Here is a 24,608-nt window from a genome sequence, read left to right on the forward strand (position 1 = left end):
GGGGACAGGGAGCAAGGGGGTTGGATGGGTTGTGGTTTCTGTGGGGGGCAGTCGGAGGGAGTGGAAGGTGGCAGGGTGGGGCTACCCTCCCTCCCCGTGGGGTGTCCTATTTTTTGAATGTTAAAATATGGTATCCCTACCCTTCCCAGTGCAGCTCTCCATTCAAAGCAGGCTGTAGAATGATGTCTCAGCTTCCTCACTCCCCCCCCCCTTTCCTGTTGGTAGTGGCCAAGGGAATGCTGGGAAATGTAGTTCTTTCCCTGCTCCAGGGCTGGCTCTATAGGCAGGGAGCTAACCAAGGAACTACAGCTCCCAGGGCCCACTGTTGGTTCTCAGCTCCCATGCTGGATCCCTGCCGCCCCTGCAAATGGGCTGCCCAAAGCACGTGCTTGCTTTGCTGGTGCCTAGAGCTGCCCCTGACACCAGGTAATGGGATACACACAATCTCTCTCCAAGGGTTAGGCTTCTAATCTGGTCCAAGGTCAGAGTGTAGGGAGTGGAGAGCTCGTGGGCCTGGAATTGTTCTGTAGAGCTTTTCACCACAAGCTTTTTGCTTTGATTCCAGGTCAGTAGTTCCTAAAACTCATTCCCAGATGATGGCTTATGGGAGACGAGTTGGTGGGTTCCCAAACCAGTTCCTAGTGGACAGATATCTCAATTACTAAGACTCCACTGACTCCCACCTCTGATTGTATCCAGGCTCAGCAGGGAAGCCAAGGATTGACTGGATAGACCATGGAGGGAACTACTACATCCCCAGACAGTGCCTCTCTGGCCTGGGATGCAGCACATTGATAGGGCACGGTGAGGGGCCAGCTCCTATGACTGTACCCATCCTTTGGAGAGAGGGCTTCTTTGTCTCTTAAGAAACATTCTGCAGAACAGGATATACTGAGCAGTTAGCTCAACATTTACCAGCCAACAAAAATTAACAAGCCCCATGGGGCAATCAGTAGTAAACACAGGTGACTCACAGCAGAATTTCGTAGTCCTCCAGGGATGCACCATAGCTCCAGCTTCCTGACATGCCTCAGCATAGCCAGCAATGGCCTGGCAGACGTTACTCTCCCGCTCACTGAGGACACAATAGCTGTACACGCAGTCTATGAAGTACCCATGGGGGTCCACTTTGCTGTGACATCCTCTGAAGGGGCCATTCTTGTCTAGGATGATCCCACACTGCCCCCTGCTACCTCGTTGTTCCTTTTCAATAGCCTCTATACTTGCGCATGGTGGTATCGTTACTACAGAGCATCCCAGGAGGTCGCCCACCTTCCAGCTCTGGCCAAAGCTGATGGGGCTTGGTGCCAGTGTGCCATCCCTCATGAGCAAGTCATCCTCCCTGTCCTTGTTGAAGTTGCCACACAGACCACACACGGCTCCCGCGTAGGTCACTGGCAGAGTGACCGTGATGCGTCCTGACCACCCGGCAAAGGTAACGGTGAGGCCAAAGTCTGCCTGGATCACTGTGGCCCAGCCCTTTCTATACGCAGTGATTTTCTTATCATTGAGGTTGAAGGGAAGGTTAATCAGGAAACCATTCATCTGTAAGAGCAAATCATTCAGTATATGAAACATTGCTCGCTCATGGTGGAACCTCTTGCTCCAGCACAGAGCTCCAGCCCATAATTACAATAAAAATCCACCTCTGTTTAACTTTTTGTCCAGTCTGCCCTGCTCCAATCCCTACAACCTGCCTGAATCCCAGCTCTCCAGACTGGACAGGATCCTCCAACCAGACTTTCATTACCTCTGCCTTTGGCTATTGCAGTTCCCTCCTCTCTGTTTAACCTGAGCCCCAGCTCCCCAGGTTCCCACATATGCTGGATGCTACTGACACGTACTGACCCATGTCAAGTGAAATGGCAGCACCATAATCCTTAAATATCTCCATCAACTCCCTGTTCAAAGAATCCAGTTACCATTCATTCTATATTTCACAGTCCTTCCATGCACTGTCTGTAACCTGTGTTGATGACACAGGTGACTTTCTAGAAGTGTTTGAGAGAGATTAGAGACAATTTGAGAAACTCACCAGGACTTTCCCAGGGAATTGATTGCTGATCCTGAGGCTGGTCTGATAAATCTTGATCTGTAGAGGAGCGGTATTGTTCTCCTGGAAGTAGACCTCAAAGTCCACCAGTCCCTCTGCCTTCTTGCACAGGGCCGTGAGCTGGTAGTGGCAGGTGCCTTGGAAGTCGTATCTCTGTCCATCAAATGTGGCGTAGTGCATATTCCTTGTCACAGAGCAGGTGGCGTAGCTGGAGGGGTAACAGCCTCGTATGCCATTCACTAGCCCGCACCTCTCAGAGTGTTTGCACGTAGCAGCCATGCATTCGACTTGTCTAGTGGCTGCGTTGCACATGCACCGTGTCCCACATGCCTCATTGACCCAGAAGCTCTCGTTGGGGACATAGGGACGCCCTTCAAACTGGCACCCACAGCTGCTCTTGGGGATGCATTTGCCCTGGCTCAGCACAAAACCATCCTTGCACTGGCAGCTTTCTACGCAGGGGTCTTGGCAGCTGCTGGGGGCTGACTGGTCCACACACGTGGCTGGGCAGGCTGTTCCACAGAACTGGTACTGGCTGTTCTCCAGGGGGCACTCCATGGCTGGGGAGTGAAGGACCCACAGATTTAACAGCAAATTCTCTCCAAGCAAAAACAGTATTTAAAATAGACAGAGGGGGATGTATCTTGTGGGGCTATAATGAAAGAAATACTATTGGGAATTGTGTGATTATGGGAGATTTTAACTTCCCAGATATAGATTGGAGGAAAAATGCTACCAATAATAGTAGGGCCCAGATTTTCCTGGATGGGATACCTGACAGATTTCTTCACCAAATACTCACTGAACCAACAAGATGTGATGCCATTTTAGATTTGGTATTGGTGAGTAGTGAGGACCTCCTAGAAGTACTGGTTGTAGGGGACAGCCTGGGTTCAAGTGATCATGAACTAATTCAGTTTAAATGAAAGGATAAACAAACATAGATGTGCAACTAGGATCCCTTGATTTCAAAAGGGCAAACTTTAAAAAAAATAAGGGAATTAGTTAGGGTCCAGGAAGTAGACTGGACTGAAGAACTCAAGGATCTGAATGTGGAGGAGGCTTGGAGTTTCAGAAACAATCTGAAGTCTGCATTCCAAGCAAAGGGAAAAAAATCATAGGGAAGGGTTGCAGACCGAGCTGGATGAGCAAACGTTTCAAACAGGTGATTAAGAGAAAGCGGAAAGCCTACAAGGAATGGAAGAAGGGCTGGATCAGGAAGGAAAGCTACCTCTTGAAGGTCAGAAAGTGTAGGGATAAAGTGAGAACTGGCAAAAGCCAAGCAAAGTTGGACCTTGCAAACGAAATTAAACCAAGAGTAAAATTTTCTATAGCCATATAAATAAAAAGGTACCAGTAAGCACTGAGGATGGGGTGGAGATTAAAGATAATCCAGGTATAACACCTAAACGAATAATTTACCTCCGTTTTTAATAAGGGTAATGGAGAGTTTTGGGGTAGTGGCAGGATAGCTAATGGGAACAAGTATATGGAAGTAGAAGTTACCGCATCCGAGGTGGAAGTCAAACTCAAAGAGCTTAATGGGACTAAATCAGGGGGCCTGTATAATCTCCATCCAAGAATATTAAGGCAACTGGCACATGAAATTGCAAGCCCAATAGCAAGGATTTTTAATGAATCTCTAAACTTGGGGGAGAATTTCTAATATTGGTCCTATTTTTAAGAAAGGGAGAAAAGTGGTCCAGGAAACTACAGGCCTGTTAGTTTGACCTCAGTTGTATGCGGGTCTTTGAAAAAGAAAGCAATAAGGAAACAGAGGTAAATGGTAATTGGGATAAAATACAACATGGTTTTACAAAATGTAGATCATGCCCGGCCAACCTAATCACCTTCTTTGAGAAGATAACTGATTTTTTAGACAAAGGAAATGCAGCAGATCTTATGTACCTGAATTTCAGTAAGGCATTTGATACAGTTCCACATGGGAAATTATTAGTTAAATTGGAGAAGATGGGGATTAATATGAGAATTGTAAGGTGGATAAGCAACTGGTTAAAGGGGAGACTACAACAGGACATTGAAATGTGAATTGTTAGGCTGGAGGAAGGTTAATAGTGGAGTTCCTCAGGGATTGGTCTTGGGATCAATCTTATTTTACATTTTTATTAATGACATTGGCACAAAAAGTGGTAACAAAATTTGCAGATGACACAAGATTGGGGGGTATTACCAATATGGAGGAGAACCGGAATATCATACATAATGGGATGACATTTAATAGTGCAAAGTCATGCATTTAGGAACTAACAACAAGAATTTTTGTTATAAACTGGGGATGTATCAGTTGGAAGTGACAGAGGAGGAGAAAGACTTGGATGTATTAGTTGAGCACAGGATGGCTAACAGCCAGCAATGTCATGCGGCTGTGAAAAAAGGCTAATGCAGTCCTAGGATGCATCAGGAGAGGTATTACCAGTAGAGACAGGAAAGTGTTAGTGCCATTATACATGGCACCAGTGAGACCTCATCTGGAATAGTGTGTGTAATTCTGGTCTCCCATGTTTAAGAAAGATTAATTCAAACTAGAACAGGTGCAGAGAAGGGCGCCTAGAAATTAGATGATACCCATCACAGGAGTGAAGTTCTGGAATAGCATTCCAAGGGGAGCAATAAGGGCATAACACCTTACTGGCTTCCAGACTGAGCTTGGTAAGTTTATGGATGGGAAGGTATGATGCGACTGCTCACAATGGCATGTAGCTGATCTGCGAGTGATAGCAGCAATGTCTCCAACAGCCAGTGATGGGACACTACATGGGGAGGGTTGATTGCCATATTTGAGGTCAGGAAGGAATTTTCCCCCCAGGTCAGATTGGCAGACCCTTGAGATTATTTGCCTTCCGCTGCATCTTGAGCCACAGGTTACTTGCTGGTTTAAACAAGTGTAAATGACAGATTCTCTGTAATTTGAAGTCTTTAAATCAAGATTTGAGGATGTCAGTAACTCAGCAAGAGGTTAGGGGTCGGTTACAGGAGTGAGTGGGAGAGGTTCTGTGGGCTGCAACGTGCAAGAGGTCAGACTAGATTAACATCATGGTCCCTTCGGGCCTTAGAGCAGTGGTTCTCAACCCGAAGTCCACAGGTCGCTGTGGCCCATGTGACATCCTCTGGGCCATACAGGTAGTATATATACTGTGTGGCTGCAGCCCATATAACACCTAGAGAGCTGCATATGCGTCCCACAATAATAAATAGGTTGAGAACCACTGGCTTAGAATCTATGATTCTATGAGTGACTTAAACTGTCACCATCTTACCCCAGCTCCCATGTGTTATTAGTGGACGTCAGATACTCAAAGTGACAAGCAGCTTAGCAATTCCACAGACAGACAAGTATTGTGGGTACAACAGAATCCAGGAGTCCTGATTTCCCAATCGCTGCTCAATCCCAAACCATTCGATCACGCCCTCTCCCAAAACCAGGGCTAGAACTCAAGAGTGCTGGGCCCCGGGGTCCCCGGTCTAACCAGCAGACCATAGACCTTGGCATACAAATCTGTACTCACGGCATCTGGCCAGCTGCCTCCATTCCCCAATCCTGACCCCCTCCAGCTGGCAGGCATCAGCATAGGCCTTCAGGGCCTCACACAGGGCCTTCCGGTAGCCGTCATTGTGGCACAGATCATACACGCAGTTGTCCAAGTAGACTTTAGGATCCACCTTGCTGTGGCACTGGCTGAAGGGCCCATCTGAAACCTTGGCTATCAAGCCGCACAAGGCCTCCTCCTTGTACTTTCTGGCTATGCTGGGGGCACAGGGCCTGCAGCCTCCAATGCAATCGTGCCAGCAAAACTGATCCTCATCTTCCACTGCCCAGCTTTTCCCCAGGGCGGTGACACTGGGAGCCAGATCCCCGTCCGGGGTCCGGAAGTCATCGGAGGGATCCCCATTATAGTTGCCGCACAGGCCGCACAGGCTCTCAGAGAAGTCATTAGGGACGGTGACCCTCAGGTGGTTGTTCCAGTCATAGGACACTCTGAGGTTGAAGTCGGTGCGGAGGACGAGGGAGGTGCCGCTCTGATAGAGCCGAAGGGCCCCGTTGTTCAGGGAGATGGGTAAGTGGGCCCTGATGTTATTCACCTTCGCAGTGAGAAAGAAAGGCGAAGGTCAGAATCGAAAGCACAGGTCTGTCATGTACATACTGAGCTCTCCTCTGATATAGTTTTTCACTAGTATTTGCCTATTCATCAAAATCAAAAGCGTTTTGAGAAGATTGTTCCTTTTCCAAGGAGTTCTGATGGAAACAAGGCCGATTTCAAAACCTGTCTGTTTTTTCCTGCCACCAGCTCCTCAGCAGCCTGCTGGGCGGACTGACCTGGAGCTGGGGCTCCATTCGTCTTCATAGAAAATGTAGTAATTTATGAGTTTCGTTCCATATTGGAATGAAGCTAATTTTCAAAATATTGAAATCTTTCTGCCAATGAAATTAGCTCTCTCAGGCCAGCTCTATCTAATGTGATGTTTTAATCCAAATTTGGTTCAAGTTTGTGTCCAGATTCACTGGAAATTTGTGATTTGGCCCCATTGCTATTCATAGGATTTTTCCAACCAGGTCCTACATTATATCCATGATTGTGGTGTAGCCTGTTGTAGACAAAAGGACTGAGGAGAAGAATGAGTGGGAGCTACTCTAGGGGACGGGGGCTGCATTGGTTAGAACCATTAGGGAGCTGCTCTTGTGGGGACAATGCTGTGTGGGTGAGAGCCCTTAGGAGGAGCACTTGAGGGGCGAGAGGTCTCAAGGAGCTGTCTACAATGTTCTAGGGTCCCTGAGGTACCTCAGGTTGGAGCAGGCTCTGTAGGGTAAAGCCCTGAACTGGCTAGCTGTGCCTCAATTTCCCCATAACTTAGAGTTCAGGCAATGTCCTCCCGGATCCAGCAGTGGGGATTCTCCTCAGGTGGGGTCTCAGAGGGATCCCTGTTACATTAGAAACTGCTGGGGAATTTGTGGCAGGATGGACTCAGCGGAGCTAGGATTTGCCCACAATAGCTGGAATACTGGCCCTGCTCTTGCATGATGCCCTGGGGATAGGTAATGACCAAATGCTCAGGTCTACACTTTATCTGGCATGCAGATCCCATGTGCTTGAGACAGAGCCGACAGCTCCCCACACAGAGTCATGCACTCCGCACCCTTCAGTACAGCACTCTGTAGCGCCATGCTGTGACTCTGAGGGACAGTGCCCCCAACTGACCTCCCACATCACTCCCTGCCACACAGCACCTGCTAGATAGGCATTGGGGTCAGCACTGACTTGCCGGGACAATGTTCCTTTTTAGGTGGCCCACCCCGCTCCCTGCAGCTCACCACAGCACCTGCTGGCCATTGGTGTCAGCACTGACTCTGAGCACAGGGTGCCCCTATTAGGAAGGCTACCCATCCACTAGCACAGTGTTGGAACTTAAGGAACAGCACTGATACAGCAGCAGAGCACACCCTACTACTTCAACAAGATTCCCCACTGAAAAGCTTTGGATTACTTCATTGCAAAGGTAACCTATCTAACTACTGACCATACTGGGCCTTGTCTATGTTGGGCGTAGCCTGGGGGCTGCTTTAAATGGAACTAACTGGCTGTGGTCCCATAGGGGCCATTAGCCAGCTGGGCACTGTCAGGGCCCCATCACCTCCCAGCCACTCTCCTTTGCCTGCTCTGTCCTACCCACAACATGCCCCGTCTGTGGTGGAGGGCTGCAGTTTCCTGCCCTCTATTTAGCAAAGCCTACAGGGTGGACATAGGAGCAGGGTGGACGTGCGCGCCCAGCACTCACCCACACAAAGCCGGCTTCAGCCCTGGCTGCTGTGACAGTGACTCCATCCACCTGGACAGTCACCGACCCACTGTAGAAGACCTGTGTGTTCCCACTGTTCTCGCTCTTGGCCATGACATGGAAGGAGGGCAGGCTGGAGGCATCCCTGCAGGTCTTGGCCACAGTGTAGGTGCAGTTGCCATGGAAATCGTATGCCCGTCCATCGAAGGTGTGGTAATGAAAGTATCCCCCAGCCCAGCATGTGCCCCGAGAGACTGGCACGCACTTTGGCTGCTCATTTATCATCTTACAAATAGTTCCTTCCCTGCAGCTGACCACACTGCAGGATGGCTTTGGAATAACTAGTGGGGAAAGAAAAGACAAGAAACAGATAGATGTTACTGATTAATCTGCTATCTATCTATCTACCTACCTATCTCTCCCCCCACACACATCGTTATATCTATCTATCACCATGCACTCCTCCGTCTCTCTTCCTCTCCCCATACACACTTCCTTTGCATCATTCACAAACCTCCCGCAAGTCCCATACTGAGGAAATCTCTGCATGTGTGTGTCCACAGCAAAACCGGCTCCTATGTCTCCTTCCCCGCAATGCCCGGCAGAGGTGGTACAACACCTATGGGCATGTTGTGGGCAGCATGGAGCAGGCAAAGGAGAGTGGCTGGGATGTGCTGGGCTCTGACACTGCCCAGCTGACTAATGGCCCCCATAGCCAGTAGGCTCCAATTTAGAGCAGCTCCTAGGCTACAGCCAGGGAGAAGATCTAGGAGTGTGATCAGCTCCCTGCCCACTTGGCTCTGCTGTGCACATCAGAAGATGGACGCAGCAGAGACTGACCCAACAAATGTTTCCATCTTTCAAGTCAAAATGCTGTAATATTACGGGTCAGGGTTCCAGGCTAAATAAAAGTGGAGAGAGAGAGTGAGAAGTGTGAGGAGACATAATTAAAATGACTTTACTCACTGCTTATGCAGTGCCCTCAGGGCATGTTTCAATCAGTGACTTTACCTTGGCCGACGCAGTCCATGACGCCGTCTCTGATCTGGCAGGTTGCTCCACTGGTGCAGCTGTGGGCTTTGCAAGTCACCCCTCGGGCAGGAACGCAGGTGCAGCTTTGCTGGCACTCGTTCATCAGGACCATCTCACTGGGCTGATGGGATGTTTGGGAAGGAGGAAATAACGCAATGTAAGTGGAAATGGTTATTTATTATAATTTCTGTCAGTGCTAAACTCAGAGCTGTGTGATGAGGTGTGTGAAAAACTATTATGTCATAATATTATTTCTCTTAACATTAAGGAGAGGTTTTCTAATGAGCTAAGAATTGGGCTGAGTGACAGAACAATGCCTAGGTTTTAATCTCCCATCTGCTACTGACTCACTGGGTGGGTCTTGAGCAGGTCACTGCCCCACTCTGTGCCTGAGTTTCCCCACAACGGATGAAGGGAATTAAATCTTCTTGCCTTTCTTGGTGCTTTGGGCACTGGGTATTAACAAAGTAGCGATGCCAGGCTAGATAGGCCAATGCTCTGATCCACTATAGCAAACCCTGTTCCTGACTAGTGTAGGGATTAAGATATGTGAGAAAAAAATTTAGATCAGACCCAGACTGCTTGAGGCTGTACCTTGTAGTATCTCCCCTGTTTGAAGCACCCGCAGTTCTCCAGAGTCACACAGCCCTGGCCATCGAAGAAGAAGCCCCGGTCACACTGGCAGCCTTCAGCACAGGTCTCTGGGCAGTCCATGATGTCTCTAGAGCAGGTGGTGGTACAGAGGTCAGCGCAGAGCTCGTAGTGGCTGTTGACCGGGCAGCTCACAGCTTAAATAGAGAGAGAAATAAAGGATGGCTGGAAAGATCTCACACCAAGGACTAGAGGAACAGACATGAAGGAGAGGAGAGCAGGAGAGGAACAGGGCGCCTTTGTAAGGGAACATGAGATTGTTGGTTCCCATCCAGAAGAGTTCTAGAAGAAGCCCAGAGGCCTGGAGCAAGATGCCCAGTAACACTGACCCCTTCCCTTCCCCAGAGCTCCTAAACTATCAGCGCACTTACGGCAGAAGGAGGTGCTCCTCCAGGGCTGGATGAAGACCTTAGCCTCTTGGCAGGCTGTCACGTAGCTGTGGATGCTCTGGCACAGAACCTGTGTGTCCCCGTTGCCCAGGCACAGATCATACAGGCAGTTGCTCTGATACACACTGGGGCTGACCATGCCGTGGCAGGCCACAAAGGGACCGTCGGGGTCTGTGAGCAGCCCACAGTAGTTGCGCCCTTTGAAGACCTCCTTCTTCTTCTCTTCGCAAACTGGACAGCTGTTTCCAGCACATCTGTCTGTACAGGATGCTCCTGGGATCTGGACTTCCCAAGCAGAGCCAAATGCTGCCGCATCAGGGGCTGTCCTGCCACTGGGGAGCAGGAACTCCTCGTCCTGCTGTCCGTTGTAGTTCCCACACAGGCCACACGTCTGGCCATGGTAGCTCCCTGGGATGGTGACTCTGGTCTGGTAAACCAGGTCGTAGGTCACAGTGAGGCCAAAGTCAGTTTGCACCAGGACATTAGTGCCATGCTGATATGCTCGGAGCTGCCCATTGACCATTATCATGGGGAGATTGTGGGATACCCCGTCCACCTGGAAAAGACAGCACATTCCCCTGTGAGCAGGTAGGATGGACACTGCATGTGTGGGTAGGGGCTATGGACAAGTTTTGAGATTCAGCTCTCACTGACACCATGGGTTAAATCCAGAATGACTCATGACTCCTGATTTCACTTTGCAATGATTTGTCCTCACCTTCCAAGCTCTTGACATTGTCACCCAGACTTACATTTCTGATCTCATCTGCCAGGCACCTCCCTTCCTCCTCATCCTCTCTCTTTACCTTCCCCAACTCCTCAACCCATGTTGGCCTGCTCCTTCTTATGCCAACTCCTGGACTCAGAACAGTCTCCTACTTCTTCTCCATCTCCCCCGCGCCTAAAAACCCACTTCCCTGATGATGCCTCCTTCCTTCATTCCTTCCCTCCCTCTCCTATATCAAACAATTTCCTATGTGTTGTGTTCAATTTGCCCCAAATTAGACTGCAGGCTTCATAGGGCACTAGCCATGGGACAAATTCTTCAACACAGAGGCCAATGGAGATATAATGGGGAGGAATTTTACCCCATGTTTGCAAAATGTGAGGTATGTGGAGGGGGTTCACCAAATAATTAATACTCATAAATAGGGGTATAATCAACAAGAGAGGCATGCTGGAGGATGCTCATCTCACCCAAGAGAAGCTTTGACATAGCAGCATCCATGAGTAGCACTTTCTACCATCTCTAGCTGGGTAAGAGACAGCATCCCATTCTGACAGAAGATAGGAGTATTCAAGTGCTACACAACTCTGCAGCATGCCTCCTCAGCAACACTAGCTGCTGTACACATCAAACCTGTCCTCCACTCCCTACCCTGGTTTCCCATATAACAAGGAATCCAGTTCAAGTCCTCAGTCCTTATCCCAAGGTGCTCAGTGGCCTGGGCCCAGGCTATCTAAAAGAGGAATTAAACCTCTAGGTTGAAGACTGTGGTGGACAACTTCTTTCCATTGGCACAATGGAAATCACATCAATAAGGATAAACTTTGTCTCCTGGAGATGAAGCTTTATTAGGAGTTGGTCCAAGGCTAGAGAATGAACCGTCTCAGGAAGTAAGGACCCTCACAAACCTAGCCACCCTCCTTTCCAAGTGCAAGGTGCATTCTTAGACCGCCTTTCTCCAACATATATATGGCAACACACGTATACATTTATCATTATAAAAAAAATGCACAACAAAACACCCCACTGCAAACACATCTTTCCTGGGGAGAGGAGGAGAGAACAAACATGCGGCAGATGTTAGTCACAGTGCTTAACGTATTTCTGGGAGGGGCTCAAATACCACGTGGATGAGCCTGGTATATGAACCTTGTAGTAGGGTGGCCTGCCCCTCAGAGGCTCGCGGCCAATCCTTATTACTAAGTAGGCACATCTGAGCAGGAATCATATGTGTCCCCAGGAAGAAGCCAGGCTCCTGGTCCAGCAAAGAGAGTTCTCAGGGAGAAAGGGGAATAGAGAGGCTGCTGGCAGTGAATAGGCTCCCTCAGAGAAACCTGAAAGTAGGGGAGTGAGACAGCAGTCAGGCAATGCCTGGGAATGACCAGATAAGGCGGTGAATGGCTGTATGTGAAAACTCCTATTTGAATGAGATCCATAGGAGGGCTGTTGCTATTGGACTTGTAAAAACCTTTTGTGAGTTATTGAGGAGTCCAAGAGGGGAAGCTGAGGCAGACCACATGCAGAAACCTCTGGCCACAAAGGAACACTCAGAACGATCTAAATGAGGATCTGGAGAAGGCCTTACCATGATGAGCCCCTGTCTGTTCTGCAGCAGGGTGAGTGTGATCCCATACACCTGAATGGACACCAGCTTGGCCATGGAGACGTTCCCGCTGCCCCAAGATTCTTTCTCTACGCTGATAGTGAATGGTGTAAGGTGGCTGGCATCAGTGCAGGTCTTGGCCAGGACATAAGTGCAGGTGCCTTGGAAGTCAAAGGCGACCCCGTCGAAAGAGAGGTAGTGGGGATGGCCAGAGGCAGAACAGGTCGCAGATCCAAATGGGTGGCATTTCTGGACGCCGTCCACCACCCCGCATTTCTCACCAGCGCCACAGGAGAAAGCCTTACACACAACCTCTCCACCAGCCTGACACACACACTGCTCCTTGCATGAACCACTTGGGTGGAAGGTCTCCCAGGGCTGGTAGTAAAGTCCCCTGTGGAGGCATCCGCACTGGGAAATGGGGATGCAGTGGTCGCCACTGAGAACAAAACCCTCATTACACATGCAGCCTTCCTTACACTGGGTCATGCATTGCACCGGGGCATAGAGGTTGCTGCATGTCACATCGCAGCTGCTGCTGCAGAATTCATAGTGACTGTTCAGGGGACAGGACGGAGCTGTAATTAGAACAAAGAGTTAGCTCACATAGTGCATTAGCAATGTGTGCAATGAACCATCACAGAACATGCAATTTCATTCAAGCTCCTAATTTTCTATTTCCTTGGTTTGGTTAATTAATAAAAGGCACCATGTGTAATCCAGTTCCAGGTCTGGTTAAGTGGTTGCTCCAAAGAAACCAGGCAGTGGGATACAGATAATCGCTTTCCTAAGGCTAGGCTTCCAATTTGGACCAAGGTCAAGGTGTAGGGAGTGGAGGGCCCATGGACCTGGGAGTGTTCTGCAGAGCTTTTCAACATTAGCTTATTGTTTGGATATGGATCAGTAGTGCCTAAAACTCATTCCCAGATGATGGCTTATGGGAAATGAGTTGGTGGGTTCCCAGACTGGTTCCTAATGGACAGACATCTCAATTAGTGAGTCACCACCATGTCCCAGCTCTAATTATGTCCCAGTCTCAGCACATAAGCCAAGAACTAGATGAGCTATGAAGGGCATCACTACACCTCTAGACAGTGCCTCTCTGGCCTGTGGTGCAGCACATTGATAGGGCCCGGAAAGTGGGCAGCTTCTATGGCTACTGCCTGTGCTGTACCCATACTTTGGGCTCCTTTGATAATTAAGAAATGTTCATCAATTCATGAGCTCAACATTTAAACCAACATCTACCAGCCAACTTGGAACAGTGATCCCCATGGGGCAGGCAGCGGTGAACATGGGCGACTCACAGCAGAATTTTGTAGTCCTCCAGGGATGCACCATAGCTCCAGCTTCCTGACATGCCTCGGCATAGCCAGCAACGGCCTGGCAGACGTTACTCTCCCGCCCACTGAGGACGCAATAGCCATACACGCAGTCTACAAAGTACCCATGGGGGTCCACTTTGCTGTGACATCCTCTGAAGGGGCCACTCTTGTGGAGGATGATCCCACACTGCCCTCTGCTACCTCGTTGTTGTTTTTCAATAGCCTCTACACTTGCACATGGTGGTATCGTTACTGCAGAGCATCCCGGGAGGTCGCCCACCTTCCAGCTCTGGCCAAAGCTGATGGGGCTTGGTGCCAGCATGCCATCCCTCATCAGCATGTCGTCCTCCCTATCACTGTTGAAGTTGCCACACAGACCACACACAGCTCCCATGTAGGTGACTGGCAGAGTGACCGTGGTGCGTCCTGACCACCCAGCATAGGTAACGGTGAGGCCAAAGTCTGCCTGGATCACTGTGGCCCAGCCCTTTCTATACACAGAGATTTTCTTATCAATGAGGTTGAAGGGAAGATTCATCAGGACACTGTTCACCTGTTAAAGCAAGACACATGGGATATGAAACATCACTCGCCTGTTGTGGAACCTCTCACCCCAGCACAGAGCTCTGGCCCATGATTACAATAATAAGCCACCTCTGTTCAAATATTGATCCAGTCCGGCCTGCTTCCTTCCCTACAGCTTGTCTGAATCCCAGCTCTAACCAGACTTGAATTTCCCCCTCTCTGTTCCCCACCTACCCAGGTTCACACCTTTGCTGGATGCTATTGACACTGTGAGGGAGTGCTCACCCCACACCTGCCCTTGAAAGGGTTAAGGTAGATAGATGGGTCAATTAGCCATCTACGATGCACCTGGAAGAGGAGCCAGGGAGCAATAAGAACTAATTAAAGGGTGAAGCTCACCTGACTAGGAACAGGTGGGCTGGTATAAAGCAAGGTAGCTGAGGGCAGTAGGGGGCTGCAGGGAAAAGGTCTGCAGTCACTCTCTGGGGGGGGTGTCTTGGCCAGGAGGGAAGGGTGTAGCTGGAGAAGGGTAGAGAAGGAGACTGATAGAGGCAACGTAGGAAGCAATCCAAAAAATCAGAAACAAGGTATGGGACAGGATAGACCTTAGATGCTGTTTTTAGGGTCCCTGGGCTGGAACCCAAAGATGAGGGTGAGCCCACGTTCCCCTACCAGCCACTGGGGATGTGGCACCATTGAGGGGCAGTGAATTGGAAGACTGCCTGGAATAGTTGGTGACACTTGGTACACAAACCTCCCAGAAAGGGGTAACTACAGTGGCCTAGCCAGAGGGCCAAGCCACAAGGAGAGAGCCATCAAGTCCAGGTAGAGAGTGAGTATCATAGAGTGAGCACTCGCAGGAAGGGGCTTCAGAAAGGCAGAGCTAATTCCAAGTTGTGGCCACATGGAGGTGCCCCACTGGGGATGAGAGCACACTCTGACAGTATGGACACTTGTGGATGGGAGGGAAGAGCTAGATGTGGTATATCTTGACTTTAGTAAGGCTTTTGATGCTGTTTCACATGACCTTCTCAAACAAACTAGGAAAATACTACCTAGATGGAGCTACTATAAACTGGATGCATAACTGGTTGGAAAACCATTCCCAATCCCAGAGAATAGTTATCAGTGGATCACAGTCAAGCTGGAAGGGCATATCAAGGGGGATCCTGCAAGGATCCGTTTGGGGCCTGATTCTAGTCAATATCTTCATCAGTGATTTAGATAATGGCATAGAGAGGACACTTATAAAGTTTGCAGATGATACGAAGTTGGGAGGAATTGAAAGTGCTAAAAAAAGATTCTGGTAAAGTTATTTTTGACAAATAGATTACTTACTAGGCATATTCATACAGAACTTTGTGTAATTCATTTAAATGACAATACAGAACTGTATTTCCTGCACTTGTCAGAAGCAGGGCAAAGGCTTGGGGAGTCAGGGGTAACGGAGGACCTCAGGGAGAGAGAAGGAGCCTAGGAGTGAAACTGGAGAGTGTTGGGTGTGGGTGAGAGGTTTTTCTTCATGGGGGGTGGGATTGTTAGAGTGTTGGGAAGCCTCCCTCATGAAGACTCTGGATGACCCCAAGCCTCTCCCATTTAGTCAGGCACATCTGCCCCGTCCCCACACCCCTCATCCCCACGGGTCTCTGCAGCCCCCCTCTCCCATCCCCAGGCTCAACGCTGTCACCCAACTAGCTCCTGAGCCCATGTGCCAGTCTGTCACCCCCACAAGTCATTCTGAACCCCAGTCTGTGACCCCCCAGCAGCCCTGTGTGCCCCACTCTGTCCTAAACTGCCTCCACAGGCAAGGTGCTGCTCATGGGGGAATTCTGCAGAACTGGGCATAGAATTTAGTATTTTCCTGCATAAAATACATTTTGCCTAAGAAGTGCTGCAATTCTGCCTTTTGCACACCAGAGGCCGCTGTGGCGCTAGAACAGCCCCATAAATTCAGCCTCGTGGCTGAACGTTGTGACTTTGTCCTCACCCACAACCATTTCACATTTGGGGACAATATATACCTTCAAGTCAGCGGCACTGCTATGGGTACCTGCATGGCCCCACAGTATGCCAACTTTTTTATGGCTGACTTAGAACAATGCTTTCTTAGCTCTCGTCCCCTAATGCCCCTACTCTACTTGCGCTACATTGATGACATCTTCATCATCTGGACCCATGGAAAAGAAGCCCTTGAGGAATTCCACCATGATTTCAACAATTTCCATCCCACCATCAACCCCAGCCTAGACCAATCCATACAAGCGGTCGTTTCCTGGACACCGCTGTACTAATAAGCGATGGTCATATAAATACCACCCTATACTGGAAACCTACTGACCACTATACTTACCCATATGCCTCCAGCTTCCATCCAGGACACACCACACGATTCATTTGTCTACAGCCAAGCTCTAAGATACAACCACATTTGCTCCAATCCCTCAGAGACAAGCACCTACAAGATCTTTATCAAGCATTCTTAAAACTACAAGACCCACCTGCTGAAGTGAAAAAAAAAACGGATTGACGGAGCCAGAAGAGTACCTAGAAGTCACCTACTACAAGACAGGCCCAACAAAGAAAATAACAGAACGCCACTAGCCGTCACCTTCAGCCCCCAACTAAAACCTCTCCAGTGCATCATCAAAGATCTACATCCTATCATGAAAGATGATCCCTCACTCTCACAGATCTTGGGAGACAGACTTGTCCTCACTTACAGACAGCTCCAAAACCTGAAGCAAATACTCACCAGCAACCACACACCAAAGAACAAAAACACTAACCAAGGAACCTATCCTCACAACGAAGCCTGATGCCAACTCTGTCCACATATCTATTCAAGTGACATCATCATAGGACCTAATCACATCAGCCATGCCATCAGGGGGTCGTTCACCTGCACATCTACCAATGTGATATATGCCATCATGTGCCAGCAATGCCCCTCTGCCATGTACATTGGCCAAACCAGACAGTCTCTACACAAAAGAATAAAGTGACACAAATCTGACATCAGGAATCATAACATTCAAAAACCAGTAGAACACTTCAACTTTTCTGGCCACTCAGTAACAGACTTAAAGGTGACAATGTTGCAAAAGATAAGCTTCAAAAACAGACTCCAACGAGAAACTGCTGAACTTGAATTAATATGCAAATTAGACACCATCAAGTTAGGTTTGAATAGAGACTGGGAATGGCTGAGCCATTACAAACATTGAATCTATTTCCCCATGTTAAGTATTCTCACACCTCTTGTCAAACTGTCTGTAATGGACTATCTTGATTATCACAACAAAAGTTTTTTCTCTTAATTAATTAGCCTCTTAGAGTTGGTAGGACAACTCCCACCTTTTCATGTTCTCTGTATGTGTATATATATCTACTTATTATATGCTCCATTCTATGCATCCAATGAAGTGGGCTGTAGCCCACGAAAGCTTATGCTCAAATAAGTCTCTAAGGTGCCACAAGTACTCCTGTTCTTTTTGCAGATACAGACTAACACGGCTGCTACTCTGAAACCAAACATGATTAAAGATCTAGAAAACATGACCTCTGAGGAAAGATTGAAAAAAATGGGTTTGTTTAGTCTGGAGAAGAGAAGACTGAGAGGGGACATGATAACAGTTTTCAAGTACATAAAAGGTTGTTACAAGGAAGAGGGTGAAAAAAAATTCTCCCTAACCTCAGAGGATAGGACAAGAAGCAATGGGCTTAAATTGCAGCAAGGGAGGTTTAGGTTAGACGTTAGGAAAAACTTCCTAACTCTCAGGGTAGTTAATCACTGGAATAAATTGCCCAGGGAGGTTGTGGAATATCCATCATTGGAGATTTTTAAGAGCAGGTTAGACAAACACCTGTCAGGGATGGTCTAGGTAATACTTAATCTTGCCATGAGTGCAGGGGACTTGACTAGATGATCGCTCGAGGTACTTTCCAGCCCTACGATTCTATGATTCCGACACCTACTCACACATCTGAAGTGTAACCACATCACCCCAATCCTTAAATATCTCCATTGGCTCCCTGTTTATAGAAGAATGTGGTTATAATTCACCGTACATTTCAAAATCCTTCCATGCACTGTCTGCAACTTCTCTGGATCACACAGGTGACTTTCCACAAATGTTTTAGAGAGATTAGAGACAAATTTGAGAAACTCACCAGGACTTTCCCAGGGAATTGATTGCTGATCCTGAGGTTGGTCTGATACACCTTGATCTGTACAGGAGCGGTATTGTTTTCCTGGAAGTTGACTTCAAAGTCCACCAGTCCCTCCACCTTCTTGCACAGACCCGTGAGCTGGTAGCGGCAGGTGCCTTGGAAGTCATATCTCTGTCCATCAAAGGTGGCATAGTGCAGATTCCTTGTCACAGAGCAGGTGGCATAGCTGGAGGGGTAACAGCCCCGTACGCCATTCACTAGCCCGCACCTCTCCGACTGTTTGCACGTAGCAGCCACGCATTCAACTTGTCTAGTGGCTGCGTTGCACATGCACCGTGTCCCACATGCCTCATCGACCCAGAAGCTCTCGTTGGGGGCATAGGGGCGCCCCTCAAACTGGCACCCACAGCTGCTCTTGGGGATGCATTTGCCCTGGCTCAGCACAAAACCATCCTTGCACTGGCAGCTTTCTACGCAGGGGTCTTCGCAGCTGTTGGGGGCTGACCAGTCCACACATGTGGCTGGGCAGGCTGTTCCACAGAGCTGGTACTGGCTGTTCTCCAGGGGACACTCCATGGCTGGGGAGTGAAGGACCCACAGATTTAGCAGCAAGTTCTCTCCAAGCAAAAGCAGTATTTAAAATAGGCAGAGGGGGATGTATCTTGTGGGGCTCTGAGAGCCCTCGAATCCCAGTGACCTGAGCAGGAGGTGAGGGTGCTCAGTACACTGCAGGAGGTGATTAGCACCTTACAGGATCAGGTCCATGGTAGGAAGAGTAACTTAAAAACTGCATTTTACCCCAACCATCCATGAGTTATCAGTGGACGTTAGATACTCAAAGTGACAGGCACCTTAGCAATTCCAAGGACAAACAAATACTGTGGGTACAATAGAACCCAGGAGTCCTGATTTCCCAATCACTGCTCAATCCCAAACCACTAGATCATGCCCCCTCCCAACACCAGGGCTAGAACTCAAGAGTGCTGAGCCTAACCAGCAGACCATAGACCTTGGCATACAAATCTGTACTCACGGCATCTGGCCAGCTGCCTCCATTCCCCAATCCTGACCCCCTCCAGCTGGCAGGCGTCCGCGTAGGCCTTCAGGGCCTCACACAGGGCCTTCCTGTAACCGTCGTTGTGGCACAGATCGTACACGCAGTTGTCTAAGTAGACTGTAGGATCCACCTTGCTGTGGCACTGGCTGAAGGGCCCATCTGAGACCTTGGTTATGAGGCCACACAAGGCCTCCTCCTTGTACTTTCTGGCTATGCTGGGGGCACAGGGCCTGCAGCCTCCAATGCAATCGTGCCAGCAAAACTGATCCTCATCTTCCACTGCCCAGCTTTTCCCCAGGGCGGCGACACTGGGAGCCAGATCCCCGTCCGGGGTCCGGAAGTCATCGGAAAGGTCCCCGTTATAGTTGCCGCACAGGCCGCACAGGTTGTCGGAGAAGACCCTGGGGACGGTGACCCTCAGGTGGTTGTTCCAGTCATAGGACACTCTGAGGTTGAAGTCGGTGCGGAGGACGAGGGAGGTGCCGCTCTGATAGAGCCGAAGGGCCCCGTTGTTCAGGGAGATGGGTAAGTGGGCCCTGGTGTTATTCACCTTCACGGTGAGAAAAAGGGCAAAGGTCACAATTGAGTGCACTAGTCTGTCATTTGCAAAGTGGCCCCTACTCAGATTAGCAAGGGGTGCAACCCGGACCCAAATCTGAACCAGAATTACTTTAAAACATCATATTAAATAGAGCTGGGTGGAGAAATGTAATTCTTTTTGGAGGATTTCAATGTTTTGAAAGTTGTTCAATAATGGAACCACACTTTTAAAAGTCAAGACTGGGATCCTAAATTCTTAACTTTGCTGCACAGTAAAAATCATGGTTTTAAAAAAGACACTGGCGTTATAGATTACTATAACAATCTGTAACCCAATAATCCACCCTTTGTGTCCTATGATGTCAGTGGATTTAACTACTTATGCTAAACAATCTGTTCCACCTTGTATTTAGCTATGACACTCTGAGGGCTCATCTACATTTGGAAAGCTGCAGCTGTGGAAAAGCCACACCCCTGTTGCCGGAACAGAGTGCCCGAGGACAGCAACAGTGGGGTTTGTTGCCTGGTGTGCTTCGCGCCAATGAACACACCAGGGTGGAGAAGCAAACAAAGTTTATTTGAGATCTCAAAGTGGTGCAAGGAGACAGGCACATCTCAAATCAAGCACACCAACATAAGCAGCCTTTATCTTTCATACATTTTGCAGCTAAGCCTTTCCCTTCTTTCCCCGCCCTTTCCCCCCCCCCCCCCCCCATCTCCCCCTTTCTACCCCTGGTTACATTACATGACCTTGGCAGTGCAGCTTGTTCTCACTGTTTCTTTCTGCAAGTAATCTTGTCCTTTAGCTAGAAGCATGTAGGTTTCCCTTATCACTACTGCTTCCCAGCTGCTGGCCTGTGACGTTAGTAAAGTTTAACATGCAGGGGCTTTGATTCACTTTGGCCTAGAGCGGGGCGGGGGCTTCATCGACTCTCGGGTCTTCCAACCCCCCGAGTTACCTAGGGTGATGCCTAGTGACACCAACACCCCTGAGCAGTTATACTGACCTATCCCCCAGTGCAGATAGCGCTATTTTGACAGGAGGGCATCTCCTATTGACATAGGTACCACCTGTCAGGGCATGGCTACACTACACAATTAAGTTGACCTGATTTTCGTCAGCATAAAGCCACCTCAGTGATTACATCGCTTGTGCATGTCTACTCTTTGCTCCTTGTGTCTGTGCGATGTGCATCCTCACCAGGACGGTCAGTGTGGGGCATTGTGGGATGGCTTCTCAAAGCCAGTAACAGTCCATGTAATCAACGCAGTACCTACATTGATATGGCATCAACCTAACTACATTGACATTGACTCTACAGCTCACATGGAGGTGGAGTTACTAAGTCGATGTAGCAGGGACAGTTATGTCGGCGGGAGCGAAATTTTACTGTAGACTCTAACCTACCGTAGTTAGGTCGAGGTCAACGGCTTTGCATTGACCTGGCACTGTAGTGTAGACTGCGTGGAGTACCTTTGCCAACAAGAGAACCTGTCCTGTCGGCCTAGGTAGCATCTTCACTAGGCGCTACAGCTGTGCAGTTGCACTGGTGCAGTTCTGTAAGTGTAGACAAGCCCTTACAATGGCTTAATTACATTGCTCAGAGTGTGGATTTTTCACGCCAATCAGCTCCTCCCCCTCCTTCCCAGTGCCTCCTGCTCACCGAGGTCAGCTGTTTCGCAGTGTGCAGGAGGCGCCTGGGGGAGAGGGGGAGGAGCGGGGGCAGGAAGGGGTGCAGAGGGGGCAGGGACTTGGGGAAAGTGGTGGAGAGGGGGGCGGGAAGAGGTGGGGGCTGGGGAAAGGGGTGTAGAGGGGTTGGGGCACCCCCCGGGAACCAAAAAGTTGGCATCTATGTGCCTCTGAGCGACACATCTGGGTCAATCTAATTCTCTAGCATAAATCAGCCCTGAGTACCCTTCCCAGACCTGAAGAAGAGCTCTGGGTAGCTGGAAGACTTGTCTCTTTCACCAACAGAAGTTGGTCCAATAAGAGACATTTCCTCTCCCACCTTGTCTCTCTAACACCCTGGTACCAGCATGGCGACCACGACATTGTAAACAGTTCAAAAGTTGGAATTTTGAGGGCGAGGAGGGTACATCAGTTAGAGCCATTAGGAAGTAGCTACGGAGGGGGAGCTGTGTCAGTTAGAGCCATTAGGGACCGACTCCTGCAGGGGAGGGGCCACGTCTAGGGTTGTCAACATTCTAATTGCAGAAAACGGAACACCCTTGCTCTGCTCCCTGCCCTGAGGCCCCGCCCTTTCTCAGAGGCCCTGCCCCCCTCACTCCATCCCCCCTCACTCTGTCGCTCACTCTCTCCCATCCTTGCTCATTCATCCGTTTTCGTCAGGCTGGGGCAGGGGGTTGGGGTGCAGGAGGGGGTGAAGGCTGTCGGATGGGGTTTGGCCTCTGGGATGGGGCTGGGATGAGGGGTTTGGAGTGCTGGAGGGGGCTCCGGGCTGGGGCCAAGGGGTTTGGAGTGTGGGAGGGGGCTCTGGGCTGGCGCAGGGGGTTGGGGTGCAGGAGGGGGTGACGGCTGCAGCTGGGAGTGAGGATTCTGGAGTGGGGCCAGGGATGAGGGGTTTGGGGTGCAGGAGGCGGCTCTGGGCTGGGGGTGGGGCCGGGGGGTCTGGAGTGCGGGAGGGGGCTCCGGGCTGGGGCAGGGGGTTGGGGTGTGGGCTCTGGGCTCTGGGCTGGGGTCAGAAATGAGGGGTTCAGGGTGTGGGAGGGGGCTCCAGGCTGGGGCAGGGGATTGGGGTATGGGAGGGGGTGCAGGGTGCAGGCACCGGGAGGGAGCTTGGGTGCGGAAGGGAACTCAGGGATGGGGCAGGGGGTTGGGATGCAGGAGGGTTTGTGGGGTGTGGGCTCCGGGCGGCGCTGACCTCAGGCAGCCCCAGCATTTTCCAGGGATGGAGGAAGTCCATGTGAAATGGCGGCATGTCACGGGGCTCTGTGTGCTGCCCCCGCCTGCAGGCCAGGGGGCTCTGTGCAGTGTTCCCAGCCGCAGGCCCTGCCCCCGCAGCTTCCATTTCCCACGGTTCCCGGCCAATGGGAGCTGCAGAACCGGTGCTCGGGACGGCGCCTGCAGGCAGGAACAGTGCGCAGAGCCCCCCTTGCAGCCCCTCCGCGTAGGAGCCGCAGGGACATGCCAGCTGCACTGAGCTGGGTACGGTGCCTGCCTGCCCCTCTGCGGCCAACCGGACTTTTAGCAGTCCGGTCAGCTGTGCTGACCAAAGCCGCCAGGGTCCCTTTTCGACTAGGTGTTCAGATTGAAAACCAGATGCCTGGCAACCCTAGCGTGTGCGTTAGAGCTGTTAGGGAGCAGCGCCTGCAGGGGAGGGGCCGCACTGGATAGAGCCGTTGGGGAGTGGCTCCCGAGGGGGAGGAGCTGCGTTGGATAGAGCCATTGGGGAGTGGCTTCTGCGGGGGAGGGCCCCGCGTTGGATAGAGCTGTTAGGGAGTGGCTCCTGTGAGGGAAGGGGCTGTGTCAGTTAGAGCCATCGGCGAGTGACGCAATTCCTGGGGAGGTTGTTTTGACCCTTGTCTCTGACTCCTGGTTCCTGACTCCAGATCTGGCTACTAGCCCTGACTGCCACTGCTTCAGCCAGTACGTCTGACCACCCACATCCCAGTTGCTGACAGTAGCCCCAAGCACAGAGCTTTGGAATTGGGTCAGCGCCCCCTGCTGGCCACCTGCCCCATTCTATGACACACAGCACCTGGTATTGCCATGATGGGAATTGGGGTCACCACTGACTCCAACAGGAGAGTGCACCCTACTGGGGATACCTGTACATCTGAACATAGTACAGCATCCCCTAGTACAGTGCTGTGGCTTCAGGGACACACCAATTCAGGAGGAGAGCACCCTTTACTACTTAAGCAATTCTACCCCCTGCAACACCTTGGGTAAATGTTTTCAAGGTATCCTATCTAAGTACTGACCACACTCAACACTTACCCCCACAAAGCCAACCTCAGCCCTGGCTGCTGTGATGGTGACTCCATCCACCTGGACAGTTACCGACCCAATGTAGAAGACCTGTGTGTTCCCCCTGTTCTCGATATTGGCCGTGACATGGAAGGAGGGCAGGACGGAGTCACCCCTGCAGGTCTTGGCCACCATGTAGTTGCAGGTGCCGTGGAAATCATACGCCCGTCCATCGAAGGTGTGGTAATGCAAGTAACCCCCAGCCCAGCACGTGGCCTGCGAGACTGGCACACACTCTGGCTGTGCATTTATCATCTTGCAAATAGTTCCTTCTCTGCAGCGAACCACACTGCAGGATGGAATAACTAGTGGGGAAAGACAATAGAAAGACAAGAGACACCAGACTAATCAGTTATATATGAGAGCAGAGAGCGGGCTGAGGGTGGTGTGAAAATTGGGATGAAATTTAATGTCATTGGAATCCTACTTCTTAATATAGCCCGTTTGTGAAATGGACCAAATGATCTATTTATCTATCTATCCCCATACACATTTCCCTTGTACACTTCCCAAACCTCCCACAAGTCTCTCTGCCTGGGAAATCTCTCTGCATGGATGAGACCATAGCAGTCTTTGAGCCAGCAGAGCCAGCTCCTATGTCACCCTCTCCACAGCCTGTAGTGTAGGTGGTGAACACAGAGGGCCATGTGACAGGTAGTAAGGAGCAGACCCCTGCAATGCAACCCAAACCTGATGGGAGTGTCAGGTCTGGGTCAGGTTGAGTAGAAAATCAACGGGACCCTCTTGGGCTT

General features: G+C 50.2%; 1 protein-coding gene across 11 annotated transcripts in view; it reads right to left on the reverse strand.

Moving 5' to 3' along the window:
* Window positions 1-24,608, reverse strand: part of LOC101947369 (IgGFc-binding protein-like) — a 365,233-nt gene that overhangs the window by 287,910 nt on the left and 52,715 nt on the right. For 9 of the 11 annotated variants that reach the window (XR_010594098.1, XM_065574389.1, XM_065574386.1 and 6 more), the window contains 12 exons: window positions 23,827-24,161; window positions 19,302-19,875; window positions 18,269-18,846; window positions 13,556-14,126; window positions 12,231-12,826; window positions 9,901-10,474; window positions 9,473-9,666; window positions 8,858-8,999; window positions 7,847-8,187; window positions 5,581-6,154; window positions 2,036-2,613; window positions 975-1,545 (listed from right to left, as the gene is read on the reverse strand). Coding sequence is in view for 10 of the 11 variants with exons in the window: in XM_065574389.1 (XP_065430461.1) it covers window positions 975-1,545; window positions 2,036-2,613; window positions 5,581-6,154; window positions 7,847-8,187; window positions 8,858-8,999; window positions 9,473-9,666; window positions 9,901-10,474; window positions 12,231-12,826; window positions 13,556-14,126; window positions 18,269-18,846; window positions 19,302-19,875; window positions 23,827-24,161 (5,628 nt within the window). In the remaining variant the exon portion in view is untranslated. The remainder of the gene's footprint in view (window positions 1-974; window positions 1,546-2,035; window positions 2,614-5,580; window positions 6,155-7,846; window positions 8,188-8,857; window positions 9,000-9,472; window positions 9,667-9,900; window positions 10,475-12,230; window positions 12,827-13,555; window positions 14,127-18,268; window positions 18,847-19,301; window positions 19,876-23,826; window positions 24,162-24,608) is intronic. The other 2 variants (XM_065574394.1, XM_065574392.1) reach the window with 1 other exon arrangement.

The sequence above is a fragment of the Chrysemys picta genome, chromosome 20 (genome assembly GCF_011386835.1).
Source record: "Chrysemys picta bellii isolate R12L10 chromosome 20, ASM1138683v2, whole genome shotgun sequence".
In the NCBI taxonomy this organism is placed as follows: domain Eukaryota; kingdom Metazoa; phylum Chordata; order Testudines; family Emydidae; genus Chrysemys; species Chrysemys picta.